This window comes from Zymoseptoria tritici, chromosome 2, assembly GCF_000219625.1.
Source record: "Zymoseptoria tritici IPO323 chromosome 2, whole genome shotgun sequence".
Taxonomy (NCBI): domain Eukaryota; kingdom Fungi; phylum Ascomycota; class Dothideomycetes; order Mycosphaerellales; family Mycosphaerellaceae; genus Zymoseptoria; species Zymoseptoria tritici.
In genome coordinates, this window is record NC_018217.1 from 339049 (window position 1) to 355584 (window position 16536).

The window sequence follows — 16536 nt, forward strand, 5'->3', positions numbered from 1 at the left end:
GTGCGATGACATGTGAAAGAGAGACCTCCATATGTGTGGCCCGTGCGCCTTCCTCTAGCACCCCAGATTCGTGAAGCTCGATTGATCGAATGCACTGCAACCTCGACAACCTCACTGGTGAATAATTCTTTGACGTGTTACCTCGCCGACACAGAGAATCCCTCCAGATATAACGCACGCCATGACCACAACATAGTTCCGCAACATCGACGCATCGCCGCCATGCCTCACTACACCCTCCCCATCCAGACCCAATCTGGCATCAACTCTCCCAAAGGACCACCTTCTCACATCTACAACGTCAGCGATCCTCCATACCAAGGCCAACTTCCCGCCGACCGACACGCCTACTCGCAAACCACCTCCGACACAGCAATAGTCATCGACAATGGCTCCTCTTCCGTCCGCGCCGGCTGGCAGACCGACGCGACTCCCCGCCTGCAATTCCCACCGCTCATGGCGCGCTATACCGACCGGAAATTGAATCGCAAACTCATGTTCATCGGAAGTGAGATCTACTTTGACGGCACGGCGCGTGGACAGGCGAAGAATGTGTATGAGCCGGGGAGCAACATTGTCAATAACTGGGATGTGCAGGAGGGGGTGTTGGACTACATTTTCTTGAAGCTGGGCATTGATGGGTCAAAGGGAGCGGTCGACCGGCCGGTGGTCATGACGGAGCCGCTGGCAAATTTGGGCTATACGAGGAAGGTCATGAGTGAGATTCTCTTTGAGCTGTATAATGTGCCGAGCGTGGCGTATGGTGTGGACTCGCTATTTAGTTATGACTACAATGGTGGGAACACGGGGTTGGTCGTTTCGAGCGCGAATATGAGCACGCATTTGATACCGGTGGTGGACAAGCAACCGCTCATCAGTCATGCGACACGCCTGGACTGGGGACGATCACATTGCGTGGAGTACCTGCAGAGGCTTCTGAAGACGAAGTACCCAGGACTTCTCACCTCTGGTAAGGTCACAGATACACAGATTGAGGATCTTGTGCGGCAACATTGCTACGTCAGCCAGAATTACGACCAGGAGACCGTGAAGATGCTGGAGTGGACAGGCTTGGAGGATCGTGATCACATCGTGCAGCTTCCATTCACCGAGAAGGAGGTGATCCAAAAGACGGAAGAGGAAATCAAGCGGGCAGAGGAGAAGAGACGAGAGGGTGGAAGAAGGCTACAAGAACAAGCAGCGAAGATGCGTCTGGAGAAGCTGGTCAGGAAAGAGCAAGAGCTTGAGTACTTCAAGCAGCTGCAAGGACAAGTACAAGAAGCAACGACAAAGAAGGAGATCAGATCATTACTGGAAGAAGATGAGTTCAAAGATGAAGCCCAGCTCGACCGCAAAATCAAGGAAATGGAAAAGAGCATCCGCAAGCAACGCAACAAAGACGTCGGCGATCTTGAAGAAGAAGCCGAAGAACCACCAACTTACCCTCTCCTCGACGTCCCCGATGATGACCTAGACGAAGACGACCTAAAAGCCAAACGTCAACAACGCCTCATGAAAGCCAACCACGACGCCCGAGCACGAGCCAAAGCGGAGAAGGACGCCGAAAAAGCACGACAAGCAGAAATCCAACGTCTCGACGACGAACGACGCGAAGCCGACCTCGAATCCTGGGTCGAAGAACGTCGCGCCGCTCGACAAGCCGCAGTGCAAAAAATCAAAGAGCGCGACCGCCTGAAAGCCGACCTCGGCAACCGCAAATCCCAAGCCAGTCAAATGCGAATGAAACATATCGCCAACCTCGCCTCCGACACACCAACGGGCCGCAAACGCCGCCGCGGCGGAGGCGACGACGATGGTTTCGGCGCCGACGACGCGGACTGGGCGATTTACCGCGAAATCCAAGCGGGCAAAGACGACGACGAGGATGACGAAGAAGAAGACCTCTCCGCCACGCTCAAGAGCATCGAAGCGCAATTACTGAAATACGACCCGGACTTCACCGAGCAAAGCACACAAGAAGCCCAACGAGACTGGACAAAGTCTCTCCTCCACTCCTTCGTCCGCGGACCCTGGCCGTTCGACGCCGAAAGCGCGCGCGAAGCAAACCAATTCCACCTCAACGTCGAGCGGATCCGCGTGCCCGAAGTCGTGTTCCAACCGGGTATTGCGGGGGTGGACCAAGCGGGAATCGTGGAGATTGCAGAGGATATTCTCACGCAGCGACTCGCCAACCACCCCGCGCGAGATGGGATTCTGAAAGACGTGTTTGTGACAGGAGGATATACGCTGTTCAAGGGGTTTGAGGAGAGACTGCGGGATGAATTGAGGGCTGTGTTGCCGGTTGAGGCGGAGTTGGGGGTGAGAAGGGCGAAGGATCCGGTGTTGGATGCGTGGAGGGGGGCGGCGAGGTGGGCGGCGAGGGGGGAGGGGAGGGGGAGTTTTGTGACGAGAGGGGAGTGGGAGGAGAAGGGAGGGGAGTATATCCGGGAGCACAATTTGGGGAATGTGTATTCGTAGAGTTGCGGAGAGGGGAGGGGATGGTGGGAGAGGATTATGAGAGCCAGGCACAGGTACACGAAAGGTCGTCGAGCGGCTACCAAGAGTATCGAGCCGATGTCACTGGAGAGAGAAAGCACAGTACATTCCGATGAAAAGTCAAAAGTTATGTGGCTTTTGAACCGAACGGCCGTCGTTGTACAAAGTGCTCCTGAAGACTGGAAGATCTGTTCAATGCGAATGAGATAACCTCATCAAGATCGTAGCACATGGCGGCTGTATGTCTCGTCACATGTCCCATCTCTCATCAATCAATATCCTTTGCATCGACGGGAATGCCCTCGCAAAGCAAATGCGACAGGATCCATGATTCATCGACGGTGAGATGGGTTCGACTAGTCGAACGCACAACTGTCTGTCCCTTCTCCGAGGAGATGCACGCGCGTCTAGCAGGGTCTGGGATAGCTGTCCCGGGTCTGGGATACAGTCACCTCGCAGAGCCGGTGGTGATTAACCGCTCTTGGTCGCTTTTGCAGGGCTTGTCGATGGATTGATTGGTGGTGTTGTTGTCTGTGCATGGTGGTGCGTGTGATTAGCAAGGTTGTGAGGGTGCTAACCATGGTTTAGAGCTACCGGTTGAACGGCTGTGAGGGTGCTAACCATGGTTCAGAGCGACCGGTTGAACGCTTGTGAACGCTTGCAAGGCTGTTAAGCATGTTGCATGGCCATGCCCTTGTATATCAGTTCATCAGCCTTCAATGGCTTCACATTGGTGTCGCTGCTGTCAGCGCTATCAGAGCGGTGTTTGGTGAGCGGTGTAGCCACCGCTGGTGGAGGTTTTAAGCGGTGTGAGCACGTCGTTCGTGTGCTCGTATTCGTGACCGCGTTGCCTGCGACAGAAGGTGGGTTGCTGGTGCATATATATGGTGGTAGATCGCAGTGAATTGGTGTATCCAAACCTCCACTGTCCCTTCAATTGTCTGTTCACTCGCAATGCCCTATATCAATCCACAACACTCGTTTGCAAGCTCCAGCAGCTCCGACGCCTTTGATCCACCACAACACCCCCTTCCTTCAGCAGCTCGTGTCGTTGGTCACCGTCCAGTGCTCGCGAATGGCATGGTCGGTCGACGACTGTTGCCATGGCCAGCTCCAGCTCCAGCGACACCTGAGCCAGAGCCAGCAGCTGAGCCAGCAGCCGAGCCAGCAGCGTTCGAGCAACCAGTGCATGTTGATCGAGGGCTCATTCCATACACCATTCGTCAGCAAATCAAGGCTCTCAAACGCATCGCTGGCTGGACCTTTGCTCGCATTGCAGCTGCTCTTGATGAGCCATATACCACCGTTCAGAGGGTGGCGAATGAGGCAGCAACACCTGGTCGACACCTTCACAGTCACCTGCACGGACTGCGTCAGTTTGGCACCCCTGTGGCCAACCGGATCATCGACTATGTCACTGGCAGCGCAGAAGGACGCAGAGCGACCTATCAGCAGATCAAAGAGCAGCTCGAATTGGTATGCTCGGTCGACACCATTCGCCGCAGGCTCAACGAGCGTGGATACTTCAAGCGAGTGGCCAAACGAGCGCCGTTCTTGGATGCTGATGGACTCGATTTAAGGCCACAGTTCGGTCAGTGGTGCATTGATCAGAGCAACAATGGCCGGACCTTCCAGTTCGGTGATTCAGCTGCGTTTGGCCAAGGTGGTCAACAGAAGTTTCTGGTTATTCGTCGTGCTGATGAGGTGTTTGATCCGGACTGTCTTGGGCCAAAATACCGGCGCCAGAAGACGCAGCTGGTGTTTGGCTTCATCTGCGGTAACAAGAAGAGCAGACTCATCTTCTGGAACAATCAATGGGGCAAGATGACCGCTGCGAGCCTGAAGGAGCATGTGATACCAGAGCTGCACCGCTTTTGGCGTGAGTGTGGTGATGCAGAGGCTGCGTTGCGACTGCAAGAGCAATTCGACAGCGGTGTCGAATCCTTCGAGAGCGCCTTCGAGACAATTGACGGCCGCTTTGGAAGCCCAACACCTGTGGCCGAGGACGCCATTGTCGACGATGCTGTCAACGGTGATGTGGATATCTCGGTCACCCACGATGCCATGCCAATGCTCATGCTGGACGGTGCATCGGTCCACAAAGCTCCAGCCTTCCGCAACGAGCTGGATCGCCTTGAGATCCCTCACAGTCTCGACGTCTGGCCAGCCAATTCACCAGACCTCAATCCAATTGAGAACGTGTGGGCCATTATGAAGTATCGCCTGAATCGTTTCTACCCATTGCCGTCGACTCCAGAGGTCCACAGACAGCAAATCCAAGAGGTATGGGACTCGCTGACGGAGCACGATATCGGTCGGATTACGGGCTCGTTTCGGTCGCGTTGCGAGAAGGTGATTGCGCGTAAAGGTCGCCACACGGGCTATTGATGCCGGCGAATCGATTGGGAGCGGTTTCGAGATGGTGGTGTTGGTGGTTGTGGAGCGGTGAGGGTGCGAAGTCAAGCTGAATTTTCAGCTATCCATTCTTTCCCGGATTTTGCTTTGTAATCAATTAGTTCGTCAAGTGAAGTCAGATAGACTGATTTAATTGGCTCGCTTAACGCGGGCCGCACCTTCCGTCGGCCTCAATCACACCAAGGGTCCCTTGCACGTGACATGGTTTAAGTGGGTACCCGTCGCACTGGTGTGTTGACTGTACAGCTGTCAAGGCGCTAGCAAAAGACAAGATGAGGTTGTGTCGTGATGTCTTGAGCAGTGCTTACTCTTGTAATCTCTCGGCGGATGATGATTGTGGTCTCGGTACCTCGTCGCTTCTCGAGCAGCTTCTTGCTCGATTGCTCGTCGTTGCTCGCCTTGATCGACACAGTCGCTACCACAGCGAATGTCGTTCAGCAGCAGGGCAGGCTGGCTGCCAACTTCACCAGTGCGATCCCAACTTCTAGCTGTTCTGAACGGGATTGGATTCACCGCTGGACGTGTCGTTTCGCTGACTCCCTGCACTGCCCTCACCCTGCACATCCCATCCCCCGGGTTCGACGGACAATGGGATCCGTGGTCTACAGTAAGATTTTTTCGCACTGCGACCGACAATTCTGTCGATGTCCTCAAGCTGGGAACAGCGGTGCTTGGTGCACGACGTGACACCGAGTCATCAACGCACGTGCAAAAAATCGCACCACTTACCGCCATGGTGGGAAGACACAAGTTCGCCTCTGAAGCTGCGTCCTAGCGTTGCGAAGACAGTCGACTGACAGTTTGGGCAGTATTGGTCCATGCGTAGGTGAGCTGATGAGCATGAGAGCTGATGAGCACGAGATGAGCACAATGTGCGCCCTGGTCCTCGCTGCCTCTTTTGGCCATGCTCATGGCCCGATCATCCGGATGGGCATCGGGAACAGGCTACCACGTCCAGCACGAAAGCATGAATGACGATGTGCTTTGCCACTCCGGATGTAGCGAGGATGGTTCAAGCAGACAGAGTGTTTGGTTTCAAGGTCCTCCGATACCGTTCGGGTCGAAGAGATTCGATTTGAAAATCATTCAAAATCTGGTCTTCGCAAGGTCATGGTCCGAATGGATGTCACCGTAACGCAGGTGGCATGAGCGCAGTGAAGTCTAAAAACGAATCGTTCCACCGTCCTCTTGCGATGGCAGGGGTCGGCAGAACAACGTTTGATGAGCATGACATGTCACCTCGGAGGGGTTTTATCAGTCGGTCTACCTCTTGTCGACAGCCGCTCGGAGAGGGCGAAGTTTCGTCGCAATGTATGTACTGCAGGTACCCAGCCCTTAAAATCTTCACTGTCGGTCTTCTGTGCTTGGTGGCGCTACATCATTGCTTTCGGGTCAGAGCTTCCTGATAAGCATTGGGCTGGGCGCGACTCTGGGCTTGGGGACTCTGAAGTCTGAACATACCAGGAGCTGCCCCTGCTGTCCATCTCGGCTAGCTTTATTGGAGCGGACGTGTCGGTGCTCCCCTGCTCCAGACACAGCCAATGGTTGTCCTTTGGAACGGGACTTGTCGACGGTCGTACTGCCCGCCCACATTTGGGTTGTCTCGAGCGAGTGAGCATGCGCAGGGCATATAAGCCCACCAAATTCCTCCTCTGGGCCTCTTCTCTACCGCCATCCAAGTTCTGTCAGGCAAAGAACCCAATCGTCGTTCTACCCATCCAACGATTTTCAGCCCAGGGACTCCGCTTCGCACAACGAAACCATGAACATCATCCCGAACATCTCGAACATGGCCATCGTCGCCGCAGTCATCGGCTTGTTCATCGACAACACCTTGGCCCGGGTGAGTCTTCGCCTCCCCGAGTCCGCCTTGCTTTCAATCTGCTGATACGTTTCGAATCACAGTGCCACCGCGACACTCAGTGCAGCTGTGGCAGCATCACACAAGTGCCAGTCTGGTATGCATCTGCTCTTTCCTCTCCGACATGCGTCGGATGCTGATGTTGAGATTGTGCGCAGCATCGCCGGAACCTGCATGTGTGGATAAGTTGCGCACCGCGTCGAACGGATCCCGTTCCGGTAAGCATCTCCTTCTCCATCTCAAACACGCGTCGCTTGCTGATGTTGGATTCGCGATCAGCATCGCCGGAACCTTGCATGCCTGGGCGGGATCGAGCGCCGAGCTTTGGAGAGTGCGAAGCTGCCATGCTGGAAGTCGAAGCTACGGTGTGAGAATGGGACCTCGAACATGTGCTGATTTTCTGATTGGATACTTTTCTTGTGGGTGATTGCGAGTGCGAGTCGCGACTCGTCGAGTTTTCAAGTGTGTTGTGAATTGGTGTTTTATTCGTTGCAGGCCCTTCTGGTCGGCGATGGAGCTTGTTTGATAGATCGATATCAAGGAGACGAACTTAATCGAGTAGATGCGTACGTACATCGATGGATGGCGGTCTTGACTCTTCGATGACTCGAACCTTGCACGACAACGTACAGCACCTTCGCACATCGGAGGGATCACCGCTGGTGGGCACTAACAGGCTCCGGGAACATGTCTGGGATTGTATTGGCCTAGCTCCTTGTAAGCAGGCCATTAACCTTAGACAAGGTTTAAACGGTGATCCCTCCGATGTGCGAAGGTGCTGTAGACGGTAGACATCGCAGTCGCAGGCCTAACGTCTATAAGGAGGAAGTTAGAATTTAGGGAAGTTAGAAGGCGCCTTAGCACTCCCCCCCCTATTATATTGCAACGACACTACTACATTACTTAACAATTAGACGTGTTATTAACATTCTAAGTAGGCTATATTAAAGAGCGCATTCGGTTTACTTAGACGTAATAAAGAAAGCGCTTATATAAAATAGTAGTAGTATTATAATATTTATATAAAGTTTATTAGCTAGCTTTACTAAGAGGGGCTTTACGCTATATACCTCTACTACTACTATTAAATAAGATAGTAAGTTTACTAGCTAATAAGAAGCGTTACTTAAATAAGAATAATTAATAGGTATTAATAAGAAACTACTTCTAAGGGCGGTAATTAACTTAGAAGTAGCTAATACTACTATCTACCTTAGGCCCCTCTTTAAGAGCCTAATCTAACTCGTTATTAGTATATTAATAGCTTCCCTTACTATATAGTAGTAAGGAAGGCTATAGTAAGGCTTTATAGAGCCTTAGATCGAGCTATTAAGAGTAGAAGGGCTCTATATTATTATCTTTAGTACTATTACCCTTATCCTTAGCCTTAGCCTTATTATCGGCATTACTAGTAGCTAGCTAGTTAATAACTACTAGTATTACTACTACTCTAAGAGCTATAAAGTAAGTAATAACTATAGTATTAAGAAGGTCTACTTTAGTATAGATTACTTCTATTATAGATACCCTATTAGCTATATTAGTAGTCTCCTTCTTTACTATCTTCTTATATATATTATAAGTAATATAAGTAGCTTCCTTAGCTTCCTTCTACGCTATAAGATCCTCGTTAATATAGTTAAGAGTACGATTAATAGCTAGTACTAGAATATTATACCCTTTATACTTTATAACTAAGTCCTTATAAAACGATATTAGAAGCTCGTTATATATAGCGTCCTTCTACTAGCTCTTACTCTTACTTATAGCTACTAGCTTATTAGAGCATATTTATTCCTTACGAGTAATAGTCTAACGTACTCTTATAAGCCCTTATCTTATTACCTTAACTACTCTAAGAGTAATTATATATTATCTATAATACTAGACTATAGTATTTAGTTACTACTTATTAGCTAGCTTAGTAAGTAGCTTATTACGGAAGGAAGTATTAAACCTCTACCTCTTAGTAACTAGCTTCTAGTATATAGGCTAGTAAATACTAATAGGCTCCTCGTTAGGGTTATAATTAAGCTAATAAGTCCGTAATTACTCTACCTATAGCCTAACTATTTCTTAAATTAGTAGGAAGCCTATAGTAGTTATCCGTTTAATATAGACGATAAGGGCGGCTCTACTAGCTCTACTTAGTTAATTCTTATACTTATATAATAGTATACTATTAAGTAGCGCTAGTTAAGTAATTAATAAAGCTTCTATAAGGTATATTATAGAGTACGGCGTAGTCTATGTAGTAGCTAAACCTACCGGTACTATAGTCTCTAATAGCTCTTATAATTATAGCCTTCTTCTTAGGCCGTATTTTAGCCTTCTAAGTAGTACTAGTAAGTAGTTTATATAGTATTAGTATATATTATTTTAAAGAGCCCTTAAAAATACGCGTTTAGAGGTAAGATAGAAGTTTAGTTAATTATATATAATAACTTAAGTTAGAGCTTCCTATAACGGTTAATTATTATAGAGTACGTCTATTTATAGTTTAGCGCCGGGCGCTACTAATATTAGTATCTTCTAACTTCCTCCTTATAGACGTTATATATAGTTACCTCGTAGAGCTAGTAGTAATTAACTACCTTTAGTTACTATTATAAGGGGATTACTATAGGTTTAGTCTTATCTATACGTCGTAAAAATAAGGAAGTTACTAGGTTTAGAGAGGCTATCCGGACGTATTAGGGTAAAAGGGTATTATAAAAGGTGTAGTTAAGAATAGAGTAGTAGTATAAATCACTTTAGAATAGACTCGATTTGATACTCTCTCGGAAGGAGGAGATTCTACGTATCCTTATACCTCGAGTTCCTCCTTCGCCTCTTCTTCGGTCGTATTAATTATGTAGGCGCAATCTAGCTTAAACGAGCTTAAAAGGCCTTAGTAGGGGTGCATATGCCGCTAAGGTAGGGGATTAGATGCCGATTGCCGGTATTCGGCGGAGGCAGATATAACATAGCCCCCCTCCTTACGTAGAGCGTCGCGCTCTAAACGGGTTTACCTCGAGTAAATTCTTTTTAGTGTTTGCTAAGTTTAATAGCCTAAGGCCTTAATCGGGGTCTACCGCGGCTTTAAAACCTAGGCTCGGATCCCTCGAATTCTTCTCTTCTTTAACAACCTTATGCAGACTTAGTAAGTATAACTTAACCCTATCCGATAGCTAAACAGGTCTAAAAGTGCCCCCCTACGGGGCATTTGTAGCCTATATAGTACTAACGTAGCGTTTAGTTCCCTTCTAGCCCTATCTTCTACCGGACGACCGCGAATTTTATCGAAAAACCGCTATTCTTACTAAACGACCCTATCCGCGACTAAACGAGCCTATTATAACGCAACCCGCCTCTATCGCGACCTAACGTAAGCAATTCGCCGCTAACGGCATCTTTAAGGGCAATCCGTACGTTAACTACCTTAGTAAGCCCTTAAATAAGGCCGATTTAGCCTAGTTCTACCTCTTTACGCGCGAGTCGCCGGATACGTAGGCAACTAATAATAAGGACGAATATTACCTAAAGTATTATAATTACTCTAACCGCGATTATTTCTAGGTATATATACGGGGTTAAAAGGGGGCTTTCGGGGGCTAATATAGTTAAAAGATGCCGGAACTAGTTAAAGGCGACATTACGAGAGCTAATGCGCTCCGTAAGGCCGCTATTACTACCGATAGTACCGAAGCGATAGCTACGGCGGCTTATTCGGCTTATAAGGCGATCTACGTACGTATTTAGGGGTATATGTAGTTAGTTCGGGTCTATTTAGCTCCGTTAACCCCCTCTTAGGCGCTTTAACTCCTTTACCGGTGCTAACGGCCTCTATCTATACTAAGGTAAGGCCGAATTCGACTAGAAGGGACTGCTTATACTTAGAAAGCGCGAGAAGTTGCTCGCTAAGGAGGCTATAAAGCGAAAGAGGGAGCTTATAAGTATTTAGATCCCTTCTTACCTAAAAGTGCCCTACTAACCCTAATAGGGTAAAGAAGTGCCTAACACCCCCCGTAAGCGACTTATTCTAGCCTAAGGAACTACCGAGGACTACCTAAGGCGTCGCGTTTAGGCCCTTTTAGCCGCTCTAGACACCGTCTATACCTATACGGGCGCTAAGAAGGGCTCGAAGGCCTCCGTTATAGAGGGAGTACTCCGTCCGACCAAGTATAACCTCTCTAGGGACCTTAAGCCTAAGGAATAAGTATATAAGCGCTTTTTCGTATTTCTTTTGTCTCTTTTAGCCTCTTTTAGGCCTATTTTAGGACTAATAGGCGCGGTAACGCCCGGGTTATTTCTTTTTACTACGACTTAGCGACTTATAGATTAGATAGAATTAAAATAACTTTACTATGCTCGATTGTCTCTCGTTGTGTAATAATGTCGTCCTTAGGGGCCCGTTTAGCCCCTAATTCCCCCCCCCCTAGGATTTTACTAGATTCGTAAAATTCTTCTAAGGTAGAGAAAATTTTTAGGTAACTAGGAACCGGACTAAGGAGTCTATATAGTATTAGCTAGTGTCTTTTAGGCCTTAATAGTAACTAATAACGCGTTTGTATCTCTATTGTACTAGTCTACTGTCCTTAGTACCTCCTATACTTCTATTAAATGCTCTTATCGTAGTAGGGCTAATATAAGTCGTAGGTTCCTAAGTGTTTTTAGACGCGGGCTAACCCTTCTACGCGATCCTATATATCTATCTACCGTATTGTTTCTCGCGCTTTAGGATCTTGTCTACTACGTAAACGTCGGGGTCCTCTAATCGGATCTCCTTTAGGCTATTCTAGGCCCGTTCGGTAATTTTAGTAGGTTTTTCCTCCTCTAGTAGGGAGACGTAGAACGTAGGATAGATGTTTATCGTTTCCGGTAGTTCTAGCGTATACGCGACGTCGTTTACGACTCGCTTAATCCTATATAGGCCGACATACTTATAATCGAGCTTTTCCGATAGCCGGATAGACTTTAAATATCGAGTAGAGAGGTATATACGGTCGCTAACCTTATATGTTTTCGTAGTTTTGCGAGCATTGTAGTATCGTACGTATCTCTCCTATAACGTAGCTAGTCTTTTATATAGCGTTTTCTATAGGCCGATTACTCTATATGCTATTTCCGCCGTACTAGGAGCTTTGCCCTCTAATTAGGGTAGGTCGGGCTATCTAGTAGTAATTAGATCGCGAACGTTATATGCTTAGAATAGTATTACCCCTATTATCGTATAAACGCTATCGTTGTAAGAGAATTCGGCTACCGATAGTATCTGTACCTAGTCGTCCTATTCGTAGTTGTAGTATACTCGTAGGTATTGCTCTAGCGTTTAGTTCTAATGCTCCGTCTAACTGTCCGTTTAGGGGTAATATACGGTACTTAGGCCCCTTCGGACCCTAAGGTAGTAGTAAAGCGTACTCTAGAACTTAGATATAAGGATTAGTCCTCTATCGGACGTAATTAACTTAGGAGTTCCGTAAAGGTAGAAGATTTCTCTTAGGAAGACCTCCGCGAGGGTTTCGGCATTAATGTCTTTCCGTACGGGAATGTAGTAGGCTATTTTAGACTACCTATCTATAACGACGAGGATTAAGTTATATATATGCCCTATAAACGTACTTAGGGGCAGATCGGTAATAAAATCTAATATTAGGTCCTCCTAGGGCCTATTTAGTAGAGTTTCTATATAAAGTTCTCTATATAGGCTATATCGCTGTAGCTTCGCCCTATCGTATATCTAGTAGCTGTTTACGTAGTCCTTAACGTATTTTCTTATGTCTAGCTAGTAGAACGACTGTTATAATAGCTCTAGGGTCCGTTTAAAACTAAAGTAGCCGGCTAGGGGATCGTTATAGTACTAGCAGAGCGCTACTAGGCGTACTAGGCCCGTAGGTACATATAGTTTCCGTTCGTAGAAGAGGAATTCGCCCTATATAGCCTACCTTTAGGTCTATTCCGGCGGATCCGGGTTATTTATAGCTAGTTCGACTGTTAATGCTATAGGGTTATATTTTAGGCTTTCGCGTATTATATTAACTAGCGGGGAGTCTAATAATTCTTCTATTAGAGTGCTCGCTATTATATACGTTTTGCTATAGTAGGTCCTAGCGAGCTACAGATAGTAGGTTATAACTACTATTATAGGCCGAACGGGGCTAGATTCGGCCGTTATTCCCTTAGACAGACCTAGTTAGTACCGAAGGGTATCTAATATAGGAGCACTATCGCTTTCGTTAATCTACCGTCCCGAGTAGTTCCTATCTTCTAGGTCTAGGCGTCTACTTACTCCGTCCGCGGCGGCATTAAGCAACCCCGGGTTATACGTTATACGGAAGTCGACGTTTAATAGCTACTCTACCTATCTTACCTATCTTCGGCTTAGTTGCTTAGTTGTTATAAACTATTTTAGGTTATAATAGTCTATTAAGACCTTAATTTAGTACGAAGCGCCCTTAACGTAGTATCTCTAGTGCTTAAAGGCCTCGACTATAGCGAGAAGCTCTTAATTATATATATTATAGTTCCTTTCGGCCGCGTTTATCTTACTAGAGAAGAAGGCTACTAGGTACTAGTACATTTTGCCCTCCGTTTTATGTAGTTAGGATAGTACTACCCTAACGGCGAACCTAGAGGCATCTGTTACAACGCGGATAGGTAGTTTTAGGTTAAAATGCCGTAAGATAGGCGCTTTAATAAACCTAGTCTTTAACTACTAGAATGCTTATACTACGTTAGGTAGGAGTTCGAGGGGAACTAATTCCTCCTTTCTCTGTCGGTGTCCGCCTTTAGTACTATTTAGGCCTCTCTCTATTAAGCGGTTTAGTAGGCTAGCTATACGGGAGAATCCCTTAATAAACTAGTAGTAGTAGTTCGTAAATCCGATAAAGATACAAATGTCCCTAACTAAGGCCGGAAGGGGCTAGTTAGCGATAGCTTAGATCCTTTCTACCTCTATTTCGACCCCTTTTAGGGTTACTACGAACCTAAGGTAGCCGACTTGCTACTTAAAGAACTCGCATTTTAATAGTTTAGTAAAGAGTCGGTGTCTTCTAGGTCTCTCGAGGACTATCCTAACGTGTTCCTTATAGCTTTCGGCGTCTTATAAGTATATTAAGATATCGTCGAGGTATACTATAATATAGTAGTCTAGTAGGCCCCGGAGGGCGTAGTTTATATATCCTTAGAACACTACTAAGGCGTTAGTTAGCCTAAACGGGACTATAGTATACTTAAAGTAGCTATACCTCGTCCGAAAGGTAGTTTTCTACTAGTCGCTCTCCTTAATTCGGATACGATAGTACGCGTCTCGTATATCTAGCTTTATAAAGAACTTTACTAACGCTAACTAGTCTAGCGATTCCTAGACGAGGGATAGGGCGTATCTATTCTTAATAGTAACGGCATTAAGGGCCCTATAGTCGACGTATAGACGTAGGCTACCGTCCTTTTTCTTTATAAAGAGGATACCTACCCCCGCTAGGGAGGTCGAGGGGCGGATCTACCCCTTCTCTAGGCTGTCGGCGAGGTAGTTACGTAGAGTCTCTAGTTCTATTATAGAGAGGTTATATAATAGGCCGTACGGGGCCTCCTTACCTTCTTTAAGGTCGATACTAAGCTTATTCGGCCCCGTCTCGGGGAGAAGGGACTCGTTTCCTTCTACGAAAACGTCCGCGAAATCCGAGAATTCGCTTAGAAGTTCCGGTTCTTTTAGCGCGTCGTCTATACGTTAAGCGGTAAGGGCCTAAACGCGCCCCGAAGGGATGCCGGAGGCGTCCTTCTAGAACTCTTCGGGTAAGACGAGCCTAACTGGCCTCTATTATCTACCTTTCGTCCCCTTCTAGGTAACGCTTTTACGGATAAAGTTTACCCTCGGGTTCTATCGTTCTAGCTAGGGTATACTAAGGACTAGTTAGAACCTATAGATTCTTCCGACTACGAAGGTTTCTATATATCCTCTTATATGTCCTTAAGTGTCCGTTACTTTAAACGGGACGCGGCATTCTCCCTAAATAGCTATCCTCTAGCTATTTAGTACTACGTATTAGGCCGTTTGCCCTAACTCGGGGCTTAGGCCTAGCTCTTTAGCTACTATGTCGTCTATAAAGTTACTTTACGCTCTGTAATCGAGTAGTGCTTAGAGTGTCTTAGTCCTATTAGGACCCTATATCTCTACTTTAAGGTATATTAGCCCTTCCCCTATAGTTCGGGTAATTCCTCCTAGCTCGGTAGCCTTTCTTTAGGCCTCTAAGTACTAGACTTAACCCGTAGCGGTTAGAGGAGATCTACTACGGGCTCTCTCCTTTCCCGACTAGTCCTTATTAGGGCATTCCTAGCGTCGGTAGCCCTCTTTGCTATATGTCTAATAGGCGGTAGCCGACTTCCCCTTATTAGCCGCCTTCGGGGGGGTTTTAGGCCTTCTCGGCCTACTCGGGGGCTTATTGTTTTTGTTTAGGCGCCTTCTATTAGTTTCGTCGACGGAAGTCTTCGCTAAGCGCTTTTTATTAAATTCCTATATCTGTCGGTACGATATATTAGCTCGTTCCTCCGTATCTACGAGGGTTATAAGGGTAACTTAGCCCTATTCGAGCCTATTTCTAACCGCTAGGGTAAGAGCTCCCTTAAATTTATAGATTATCCTAGGAATATTAGTATAACCGATCTTATCCTACTATTCTTTTAGGTAGTTTATTAGCCTAGTTAGGGTCCTGTCGCCCTGTTTAGCCTTTTTAATGTTATCTATAGCTCTTTAGGTGCGTTCGTCTTTTGTACCTATAGAATCTAGTATTATAAGCTATATGTCGCTCTATATTAGCCGAATAGGTACCTTATCGAGAAGGTAGCGCTTCTAGTGCTACTTTTAGGGTCTCGCTATCTATTCTTTAGCGAATTCTATCCTTTCTTCGTCGGTAGCTATACTAGCCCGGTTAATTACTCGGTTAATGTCTTCCTACTACTATTCCTAGTCGGCGCGGTTCTTTCCCTCGAAGATATAGGGATTCCGGGCCTTTAGGAGTGCGTTCTTAGGAATAAATAGCCGAACTAGGGCATCGGGTAGGATAGTAGGGATAGATCCGTCCTATATCTAGGCAATACGGTCCCTTATAGCCTTATTACGTACCTAGAGAAGGCTAAGCTAGAGGAGGCGCTCCTATCTAGCGGTAGCGGCCTCTTCCTTACGGATTTGTTTATTAATATCGTCTTCTTCTCCCTTAGGTAGAGTGTCTTCTTCCTATAGAGGGTTCTCCGGTTCTTCTTCGCCCTCGTTAGCAGCATCCTAGTGCCCGATAGGTTCTTCCGGGTTTTCGGGCCCGCCTTCGGCGTCTTCGTCGTCGCTAACGGTAGTCTAAGTAGAGGTTTCTATAGTCTCCGGGTCGTTAGCGGGTTCGTTCGTATAGCGACGGGTGCTCTTACTCCCTAATAGGCTAGTACGAGATAAAGCTATCTCGGAAGTAATTCGTCGTACTATAGGGAGGATCGAATCGTATATAAAAGGTGTAGTTAAGAATAGAGTAGTAGTATAAATTACTTTAGAACAGACTCGATTCGATACTCTCTCGGAAGGAGGAGATTCTACGTATCCTTATACCTCGAGTTCCTCCTTCGCCTCTTCTTCGGTCGTATTAATTATATAGGCGTAATCTAGCTTAAACGAGCTTAAAAGGCCTTAGTAGGGGTGCATATGCCGCTAAGGTAGGGGATTAGATACCGATTGCCGGTATTCGGCGGAGGCAGATATAACAGGTATATAGTAATATAGAGAACGCCTAGTATCCGTAGATAAA

General features: G+C 47.1%; 3 protein-coding genes across 3 annotated transcripts; 2 read left to right on the forward strand and 1 right to left on the reverse strand.

The window, feature by feature from the left end:
• Positions 1–222: 222 nt before the first annotated feature.
• Positions 223–2478, forward strand: ARP2402 (actin-related protein, ARP5 class; the record flags this gene model as incomplete). Its single annotated transcript, XM_003854680.1, has 1 exon — positions 223–2478. One exon carries the CDS (start codon positions 223–225, stop codon positions 2476–2478), a length of 2256 nt encoding a protein of 751 aa, XP_003854728.1.
• Positions 2479–3423: 945 nt separating this feature from the next.
• On the forward strand, positions 3424–5098 carry MYCGRDRAFT_103027 (uncharacterized protein; the record flags this gene model as incomplete). The annotated part of the gene is made up of 1 exon (XM_003854681.1): positions 3424–5098. The coding sequence occupies one exon, from the start codon at positions 3451–3453 to the stop codon at positions 4882–4884; it is 1434 nt and encodes a 477-aa protein (XP_003854729.1).
• Positions 5099–6672: 1574 nt separating this feature from the next.
• Positions 6673–7258, reverse strand: MYCGRDRAFT_103029 (uncharacterized protein; the record flags this gene model as incomplete). The annotated part of the gene is made up of 2 exons (XM_003855741.1): positions 6673–7119; positions 7185–7258. One exon carries the CDS (start codon positions 7116–7118, stop codon positions 6831–6833), a length of 288 nt encoding a protein of 95 aa, XP_003855789.1.
• Positions 7259–16536: the final 9278 nt, after the last annotated feature.